The 10,167-nt window shown below is 53.0% G+C and overlaps 1 protein-coding gene across 1 annotated transcript; it reads left to right on the top strand.

Moving 5' to 3' along the window:
- Positions 1-4,188: 4,188 nt before the first annotated feature.
- LOC140608263 (guanylate cyclase soluble subunit beta-2-like) lies at positions 4,189-4,550 on the top strand. Its single transcript, XM_072783249.1, has one exon. It carries the CDS (start codon positions 4,200-4,202, stop codon positions 4,548-4,550), a length of 351 nt encoding a protein of 116 aa, XP_072639350.1. The 5' UTR covers positions 4,189-4,199.
- Positions 4,551-10,167: the final 5,617 nt, after the last annotated feature.

Genomic DNA, 10,167 nt, shown 5'->3' with positions numbered 1-10,167 from the left:
CTCTGCTCGGCTGGCCCATTGTCTGGCTGTCACCGCCTCAATGCGGGCTCTGTTTTCCTGGCGAGACATACTCAATTGGCCCAGAAGCTTCGGCGGCGGGCAGACACTTGGCAGGGGTGGGGGGCTGCTCAGCCCAGCAGCAAGTGTTCTGTGCATTTGGAAGAGCGGCCGCGGCCACCTGGAGCCTGCGGCCTGGCCCTGGGCCGCCCCCTCGGGCCGCTGTGTGCCGGCCGCGGCCGCCGTGACAGGCCTCCTCTCCTCTTCCACGTCCAGGGCAGCCCACCAACACCGTTGTGCCAGTTTATCCCGAGCGGCTCTGGATTGAACCGAAGACATTCTGCAAGGCTTTTCCTTTCCACATTGTGTTTGACGAATCAGTAAGAGGCCCTTCCCCTCTGTACTCGGCTTAGGGATAAGCTGGGGAGGGACTATGTTGTACGGTCTTTCCCTGACTGGTGGTGACCTTCAAGTCCCTGTGGGGCCCCCAGGGAGGCGAGGCTGTAGCCCGGCGGGACCGTTGACTTCTTTCTCAGTGTGGCATCCTCCAGAAACAGAATGTGTGATCTTCTCCGTACATGTGGGTGGGGAGCAGGGCCAGGGGGTCTGGACTCGTGAGCCCAGGGGCAGGTTTGAAGTGACACTGAAGTTTGCAACACTGAGATGAAAGAACAGTGATGACGGTGAAATCTTAGATGTGACTCCTTGCCGTCCTCGTGGCTGCTGTGGATGTCCCAGTCTCGCCAGGCTTCTCTTCCTGCATCGTGAAGGCAGGGGAGAGGTCTGTGCCAACTCCTGTCATGGTTTTGTGGGACATATGAGGATGAGCATTAATAGAAAATGTTTGGTTATCATTTCCTTGGATGACATATCTGTCACCGGAATCGATTATGAGCTCATTTTTTTAAAAAGATTTATTTATTCATGAGAGAGAGAGAGAGAGAGGCAGAGACACAGGAGGAGGGAGAAGCAGGCTCCATCCCGGGAGCCTAATGTGGGACTTGATCCCGGGACTCCAGGATTGCGCCCTGGGCCAAAGGCAGGCACCAAACCGCTGAGCCACCCAGGGATCCCCTGAGCTCATTTTTTAAAGGATTTCATTTATTTGGGAGAGAAAGAATGAGGGAGAGCGCACGAGCAGGGGGAATGGTGGGCAGAGGGAGAGAGAGAGGCAGGGTCCCCATAGAGCAGGGAGCCCAACACAGGACTCAATCCTGGGACCCCAGGGTCATGACCTGAGCCAAGGGCAGACGCTCAACCGCTGAGCCACCCAGGTGCTCAATTATGAATTCATTTAAAGGGCAATTAGGCAAAATGAATTTGGTAAAAAATATCATTTAAAAAGATGGCTTCAGAAAAAAAAATGGCTTCAGGTAATTGCAATGTTCTGTGATGCTTATTTGAAAGCAGAGACAGTTTGATTTATCGCCTGCTAGTTAGTTGACCGCTATGGATACAGATTCTATGAAATTTACTCATTGGAGGGTCACGTCTGCTCGCAGAGAATTGATCTAGCTGAGGCAAACACTCCTGTAAGAAATGACTGGGGAAGGATGAAGCGGTGTCCCAGGCATTTCCCCAGGGCCATGAGGATGCTAGTATAACTACTATTAATGTCTTAGATTCTGGTGCATCTTAAAACTTTTTCTTTTTACATTTTGGGCATAGAATAAGAGAAAGTCTCCTGATAGTTTATAATGTGGGGTCGATGTCTGTAGCCTGACAGCCAGCCCACGGTTAGTGACGTGAAGTGTTCTGGGTCAGCTTCTGCAGGCAGTGGACAGCTTGTGTCCAGGATTCTCGTCTGGCCTCTTCCCTCTGTGTGTTCCCTGGACACAGCAGTGGAGGGCTCCTCACCTCCATCCGAGCCTGGGCGTCAGATCTAAGCTACAGAATTTGCTAGTTTCTTTATTAGTGCATTCTAAAGAGAGGAAACAGGGGAGAGTCCGAGAGAGAGAGACAGGAAGGGACAGAGAAATCCCACAGAGTTAGGGAAGAACTGTCAGCCCAACCGAGAGTTTTAAACCCTGCTTCCTGTTGGTGGGAGCTCTGCTTCTGAGCACCCCATACGATCCTTTCCTCTGAGAGGCTAGCTGCAGATCCACTTTATAAAATAGTATCTATTCCTTCTTCGAGGTCTACTCCATTAGTGGCCCTTTCCCCCCGTGAGTCACAAAGTACGTGGGATGATGATACTGTCAAGGGCCCATGTCTGGTGTAGGTTGCTTTCTGTTCCGCGGGCTCACATCTGTCCTCTGTGGATAGCTGAGGGTCAAGCAAGCTGGAGTGAACATTCAGAAGTATGTCCCCGGACTCCAAACCCAGAAGATTCCATTAGATGAGTATTTCTCCATCGTTCACCCTCAAGTGGCCTTCAACATTTTCAGCATCTGCAAATTCATCAATAGTCAATTCGTCCTGAAGGCACGAAGAGAAAAGATGCCTGAGGCATGGAAAAGTCAGCCTGCCCTCAAACTCCGAGGTAAGGAGCTCACCCTCCCTCCCCCACGGCTCTCTGGCCTTGGGGAGACTGCTCAGAAAGGGACCCAACAGAGTTGTCCAGTTTTCTCAAAAAAGGTGGATGGAACATGGCAGGCTGCCACCAGAGACTTGGCGAGAGGTTTTAGTGGTGGTGGTGGCGCTGGGGGGGTGGGGGTCACGGAGGAACAGGTTCAGGAGATAAGCACAGCGGAAGTTGGGGGTTGGATGTAGGGGCTGCAGAAGACAGAGAATGCTGAGGACAATGATTGGGTAACTGGGTGCTGAAGGTGTGGTTATAGCTGAGGAAGGACGAGACGGGAGGTCCTTGGGGGCAGCGGCTGGGCCAGTGAGTCACTGCTGTCTCCTCAGTGCCTAGGATACTGTGCCGGGCCCAAAGCAGGGACTGGGTACACATGCGAGGAAATAAGCACCTGCAGACAACCACGTGCAAATATTGATGAGTAATTAAAAAAAATCACTGCTGAGGAGAAGGTAAATTGTCACAATCATTTTTGAGGACATTTTAGCAATATGCATCAAAAACATTAAAAATGAGCATATTCTTTTGTCTCAATAACTCCATTCCTAAGATTATACCTTTTTTTCTATGATTACATACATTTAAATTTTGAGTTTTGGGAAACATTAATATTCGATCTGGGATGGTAATTTTCTTTTAAAGATTTCATTTATTTATTCATGAGAGACAGAGGGAGAGAGGCAGAGACACAGGCAGAGGGAGAAGCAGGCTCCCTGCAGGGAGCCCAATGGGGGACTTGATCCCAGGACCCCGGGGGTCACGCCCTGAGCCCAAGGCAGACGCTCAACCCCTGAGCCACCCCGGGCAGCCCTCTAAGATTATATCTTTAACAAAATGTGCACAATGACCTTAAGCTTGGTCGCTGCCATGTTGTTTATAGGCTGATAGAAAGGGACATAATATCATCAAAGCTAGCGAGTTGCTTAAATAAAATATGGTATAATCAATGTACCCAGCAAAAAGTATGATGCACATCTATAATTTTGCTATCAAAGGATATATCTATTATAAATTTTAAATGAAAAATACAGATTACAAAAAGAAGACAACAGAAATTTTAGTAATTATCTGAGCGGTGTGATTATAGGTGATTGTTCTTCATCTTTCTTCATTTTCTGCAACGCATGCACACTGCTTTTATAATAAAATAAACAAATTTTAAGGAAATAGGCACCTCCAGGAGGTAGCGTTTCTCTGGAAATTCAGATTCACTGTCAGCATGATGTGGGACGCCGTGGTGTATTCCCATGACAACACCCAGACAGGACCCTGGGGAACGCCAGCATGGAAGTCATGAGCAAAAAAAACCTAAAAGAAACATTGAAGGAAGTCAGGGGGATCTCAGAGAGAAGGCAGGGTCAGGGAAGTCCCTGGAAGTGAGGTCTGTGGCGGGGGGGGCGGGGGGGGGGGTCTGCATAAGACCCTCCAACAGCAGGAGGGCTCAGGAAGGGGGAGACAGGCTATGCTGGAGAGGGTGGTTCGGAAGCCTCGGACGGGCACCTCCATAAGAGGAAGGTGCCTGGGACGGAGCTGAGCGAGGAGGGACCTAGAGACCAGCCTTCACCAAAAGTGGCTGAAAGGGAGGGAGGAGAACGTGCGGTGGGGTGACGGGGTGGCGAGCCGTGTCACCGGCCAGTGACGCGCGGTACTGTGGCGTTTCTCTCCGTGACGGAAAGGCCAGATGATCTGGATGGAGTCCGTGCGGTGCATGGCCTACGTGTGCTCCCCGAAGCTCCGCAGCCTGCAAGAGCTGGAGCAGCGCAGAATGCACCTGTCGGACATCGCGCCGCACGACACCACCAGGGATCTCATCCTCCTGAACCAGCAGCGCCTGGCTGAGATCGAGCTGTCCAACCAGCTGGAGAGGAAGAAGGAGGAGCTGCGGGTCCTGTCCAGGCACCTGGCCATTGAAAAGAAGAAAACCGAGACCCTGCTGTACGCCATGCTGCCGGAACACGTGGCCAACCAGCTGAAGGACGGCAAAAAAGTCGCTGCAGGTAGAGCATTCCCTTCCCGTCACGGGGCCCCCTGAGCAAGGGGCCGTGTCCTCAGTGGGCACAGGCTCAGAAGGCAGGCGGATCGAGTTTTGAATGCTGGCTCCGGGGCCGGCTCCTTGAGCCGCGTGTCCTTGGTTGTCTTCTCCCAACAATAATGATAATAAACAGAATACACAATCGAAATACGGAGCAGAGAAAAATGCCTGCCAACGACGCCCAGCTATGCTACCTCCCCTAATACCCGAAAGCTGCGGCCTGTCACAAACAGAGCTCCTCCTCCTAACTGGAAACAACACGGCCACTCATGACCCCAATCACGGGGCTCCTCTCGGGGCCACTCTGGGAGAGCAAGCCGATTATGGGGGAAGAAGGCTGTGTGTGATCTGAGCTCATTTTCCATCTGCCGCGGGTGTGTGTTCACCTCCAGACGTAGGCGGGGAAGCTGCTCGATGCCAGGGGGCTGGCAAGCCTCAAGGACCCAGAGGGGCTCACGGTCTTGTGGGTCTGACAGGTGCAAGATATGTGCACGGGGGTTGGGGAGGCCAAAGGAAGGGACACTCACGTCCCTTGAGGGGCGATGGTTGTGCCAGGACCTGTACGAGACATTTTTACACATGCCATTTAATTTTCTGCACATTTCTACGAAGGAGGGGTTCTTATCCAACAGAGCTATGTAAATTTACAATCACTCCCGTTTATGAGTAAAACAATCTGAAAAACCAATTAGAAGTCCCAACTAACTCCAAAATTCATAAGTTTTCCATCACAAAGGTGTGGAGACACAGCTGCCAGGGAAGTGAAAATAAAAGGGTAGTCGGAGAGAAAGATAGGAGGGCAGGGGCTGTGAGGTTTTGTATAAGGTGCACGGCACTGGAGTTAAGCCTCGAGACCTCACCTTAGCAAAAAAAGAAGGGAAGGGCATTTCAGGAGAACAGGATTGCAGGAGTGAAAGTGAGGCAACGTGAACATAAGCCCTGCACGGTGCTACCCCTAGAACGTGCCCGGTGAGGCTGGGCACCTAGGGTGGGGCTCAGGTGAGGACTCCCTGAGGTTTCTGTTGCTTATAAGGAAGGTTTCACGATAAGTATGATGAATATGAACCTGCCTGCAGTGCAGTGAGTGCACGAGAGGGAGGCAGAGAAGGCCGTGAGCAATGCGTGGCATGCGGTGAGCATGGCAAGGGCCTGGACTGAGACCCCACCAGGAGCAATCGGCAGGACCCTCATTACCGAGAGGATGGAGCAGGGAAGAGAGGGGAGTCCATGCTGAGTGCAGAGTTTCTAGCGCAGAAACACGTGGTCCTTTATTCTATGCCGAGCCAGAGAGAAGGGCAGGTTGGGGGAAGGACGGGAGGTCAGTTCTAGAGCCTCTGAGTGAAATGCCTGTGGGACACCCCGTGGAGCAGAACCACAGGTAGCAGGGACTGTGGGCAGAGCTCAGTGGCAACGTCTCGGGTGCACCAGGGGTCTAGGAAGTAGTGCAGCGGGCATGGCGGCTAATCACAGAGCCCACGGATGACAAGTAAGGTTGAGGGGCTGGGAGGTGGGAGGGGAAGGGGGCTCGGCCCGGAAGCCCAGGGGACACCTATTACTTCAGGAGGAAGAAAAACCAGTGCAATACATAAAACAAGACCAGAAGGGTAGGGAGGGTAGGAAGAGAGAAGGGAAGGCTGGACGCCGAAGGGAAGAGATGGGCACACGAACGAGAGGCTCTTAGAGGCACCGTGACACGGAGGGCACCGTGCTGCATTCGAGTCGTCGCACCCTCGCTCCTCCAACAGCCACTCCCTGGGCGCCTGCTGTGAGCCAGGCCCTGCTCCGGGTGCTGGGGATGCAGCAGCGGCCCAGTCCGCCTCTCCTCCCCCGGAGCTTACGGTCCAGTGGGGAAAACAGCCAGTAAGGTACACACCCCACGCCACATATGCACATATGGCTTGTGGGTTGGGGCCGCAACAAGGATAAAAGGGTAGGGTCTAGGGACTGCTGCACTGACAGAGGGGTATTGGGGGTCTCACTGAGGTGCTCACACTGGAGACGTGAGACGGAGCCTCTTCAATGTTTGAGAAAAGAGGAGTTGGGAGAGGACACAGCAGGTGCAAAGGCCCTACGCAGGAGGCACTGGGAACCCCACGGAGGCTGGGGTGGGTGGGGTAGAGTAGGCCAGAGCCGTGGAGACGGGAGGTCGGGGACGTGCCGGGACAGAGGGGGCCCCTTCCCGGCCACGGTGAGGACCTTCTGCTCCAGGCTCGGCGTGATGGAGCCATGCACTTGGGGCAGACGAGTGGACACACCGACCCAGACAGGCCACCTGGCCGCTCGGTGGAAAGTAGCGGGCCTGGACGCCCAGTGCCTGAGGAGGACACGCTGCACCCGGTCCCCCAGGACACTGGACGCTGGAGTCTGCAGAATGATTATTCCATATCCTGGGCCAACACGACACCCGGTTTCTGTTGCAGGAGAATTTAAAACTTGCACGATTCTTTTCAGTGACGTGGTGACGTTCACCAACATCTGTGCGGCCTGCCAGCCCATCCAAATCGTGACGATGCTGAATTCCATGTACTCCAAGTTTGACAGGCTAACCAGCGTCCACGAGGTCTACAAGGTGGGTGTCCACGGCCTGCGGGGTGGGCGCCCGGGCGGGCAGGAGCTCAGCTCTGCGCCTCCCTCCCGCCCCCTCTGTGCTCAGGGCTTGGTGCAGAGCAGCAGGGCGAGCCCGTAAGACTAGAAGGCAGTTGGAGCTATTTTAGGAATTTTAGTTTGTTTGTAGAGATCCTTTTGTAATACACGCTGCTTAAACGCCTCCGAGGGGCACACTCTTCTCTGAGAATAATTCTATCCCTGGAACTCAGCAGAAGTCTAACGTAATAACGTACGCCCAGTACAGGGCATCGTGCGCTAAGCCAGGGGCTCCGTCCTCTCGGGGACCTGTTCCTGCCGGCAGCACAGAGGCCCACGGGCGCTCTCCGGGGGTCTGCGGGCTCAGTTTTCTCCCCACCGCTTGCCTGATACGCTTCATACTCCTGGCAAATCACCCGTAGCTTCCATATGGTCCTTTTGTCAACACCCAGAAAATGACAGAAATACTTAGGGACAGGATTAATGCCTTAAGGCAACCCTCTGAAGGCCCCCTCCCTCCTCACAGGTGGAGACCATAGGAGATGCTTACATGGTGGTGGGGGGCGTCCCGGTGCCCGTTGGAAGCCACGCCCAGAGAGTGGCTAACTTTGCCTTGGGGATGAGAATTGCTGCAGCAGAAGTGATGAATCCGGTTACCGGAGAACCCATCCAGGTAGGAAGACACCGGGTCCTCGGCTTCCTACCAACTGTCTCACACACAGAAGAGTAGCTTCTGCTTCTGTTCAAGTGGCTCCTGGGCACGTCACAGTACTCAAAATGGGTGCTTTCTCCCAACTCTTGTCTTCTCCCGCACATGTTCTACGTAATTGAGTTATTAGGATATCATCCCAACCTTCCGTAACCTTCAGAGAAGGCTCTGGAGCCTGGTATTTCCGTGACATTCACTGCAAGCTTGTCTACAGGGCTGAGCAGGTCTCCCCATTCACTCACCGGGGTTCAATCCATCTTAAAAGCTGGCTTTTTTTTTTTTTTTTTATAATTCTGGTTTTTTAATTTGGGCATTTAGTTCAACAAGTTGTTCAGGTTTGCCAAATAGCCAACCCCTTCCCATCCCAAGGAAAACTGTGTATTCAACGTGCCTTCTCGCAGGTTCACGAGTTCTCAACCTGTGGCGGGAAACTGCCCCCAGCAGTAGGCCAGACACCGGGAGTTGTGAGATACTTAGAATAGCCTCCCTCCCACCACATGGCCTTAGGGAGACGTCTGCTCGCCTCCCACACAGGAACCTACTCTTCCAAGCACGGAGATCTGTTTGCTCTGAGAGAGGGAGAGGACAAGTCGGCGTCCTCTTCTGTGTGCTAAGCAGATCCTCTCCGTCCTGACATTTCTATGGTTTAAGTTTTAAAGTTTAAGCCACAATACTCGGCCGTTGCAAGCACACAGACCCATCTGTTGACTAAAACCCCCAGTAAAAAAAAAAATCAGGATGGGAGGGAAAGAGGGAAGGAGATGAGAGCGTCAGAGAAGAGATAACGTGTTTTGGTTAAAAAGTCAGAGAAGAAAAAAAAATTGAAAATGTACCGTTGTGTAAAGAGAGCGTGTGTATCCGGGTGCGTGTGAGCAGCCTCGCTACGGAGACGACAGTAACGCTATGCCAAGAATGAAATCAAACCGTGAATTCCTGAGAACTCTCACGGTGGGTTTTACGAAGAAGAAAACAGGAAGAGAGGTTATCAAGTTTAAGAATAGGGCCGTAGTTAGGAGCATCAGTCACTGTCCCCCAGAAACAACAAACTGTGCAGCTTATTTAAGGGAGCGGGGACAAAGATGCGAAACACTTCTCTCTTATGACACTCACGCCACCGTCTCAGCAGTTTCTAAATCAGTGCTCCGAGATCTTCCATCATTTCACTCAGCCTGCGGTATACACGGAGGTCCCACAACCGCCAGGCAGCCTGGCTCCCCTTCCCGTGGGAACAGGCAAATTAGTCTTTGGCGAAAGAGATAAGGAAGTGGATCCCCCTGCAGGAGGGACGAAACTTCATGGGAAAAGGGCACAGGAGAATTTCGAGGTAACAACCGTAGGGGTGTGGCTACAGGGGTACGTGCTCTTGTCCAAGCTCACGGAGCTGAATACTTCAGATCTTTTCCTTTTATGTAAATTATGCCTCAAACTTCAAAATAAAAGCGGTGGTATTCGAGGATCCCTTTTCAGCGAGGTTCTCTCTGCGCAGATCAGAGTGGGGATCCATACGGGACCGGTCCTGGCAGGTGTGGTGGGGGACAAGATGCCACGGTACTGCTTGTTTGGGGACACGGTGAACACAGCTTCCAGGATGGAAAGTCACGGGCTTCCCAACAAAGTGCACCTCAGCCCCACGGCCTACAGGTAACCGTCCGTGTCTTCATGCCTTTCTTTGCCCTCCCCTACTTCCAGGATGTGCGGATGCCCAACAGAGGGGGGGGAGGGGCGCGAAGGGACCCCGTGGCGCTTCTCCCATGCCTCCCTGGCTGACAGGAGGCATGACGCCGGGCGATAGACATTACCGAGCCACTATACTCTGGGACAGCTTTGCTCCCGAGGAGCGTAGGAGGTGACGCAGGGACTGGCAAAGTACAGTCACAGGCCTCACCCAGCCTCCTGCCTGTTTTTTGTAAATAGTTTTCTTGGAACAGAGCCCTGTTTTTGTGTTTCCTCATTATCTGTGGTTCCTGCACGGGCAACCGCAGCGCTGAGTAGCGGTGGTGGAGGCTGCACGGCCTGCAAAGCCGAGGAGATGTACTATCTGGCCTCGTACCAGAAAAGGGAGCTGACCCTTGGTCTAGCAGAAAAAGAGAAACGCTGCTCAACGAGTAATTATTTTGAGAGCACGATAAGTACGACGACAAAGATAAGCATAAAATAGTTTTCGAGAACTTCTCAGATGCCAACCAAACTCTAAGTTCTCCGACTTCTGTTCGTCATGTGCTCTTGCAACAGCTCCCTGAAAACCTAGGTCCCACGTGGGTTTCAGGGGGGAGAGGAGCCCGGATACAGCCCGGGGCTCGGGCTCCGGGTGCTGCTCGGGAAGGT

This window comes from Canis lupus, chromosome 17 (assembly GCF_048164855.1).
Source record: "Canis lupus baileyi chromosome 17, mCanLup2.hap1, whole genome shotgun sequence".
Classification (NCBI taxonomy): Eukaryota; Metazoa; Chordata; class Mammalia; order Carnivora; family Canidae; genus Canis; species Canis lupus.
Note: the sequence above shows the minus strand (reverse complement) of the source record. Positions and strands in the feature narration are given on the sequence as shown.

Bases quoted from the DNA above. Each gene is read 5' to 3' on its own strand.
- LOC140608263 (XM_072783249.1), top strand. From the start codon at position 4,200: ATGATCTGGATGGAGTCCGTGCGGTGCATGGCCTACGTGTGCTCCCCG.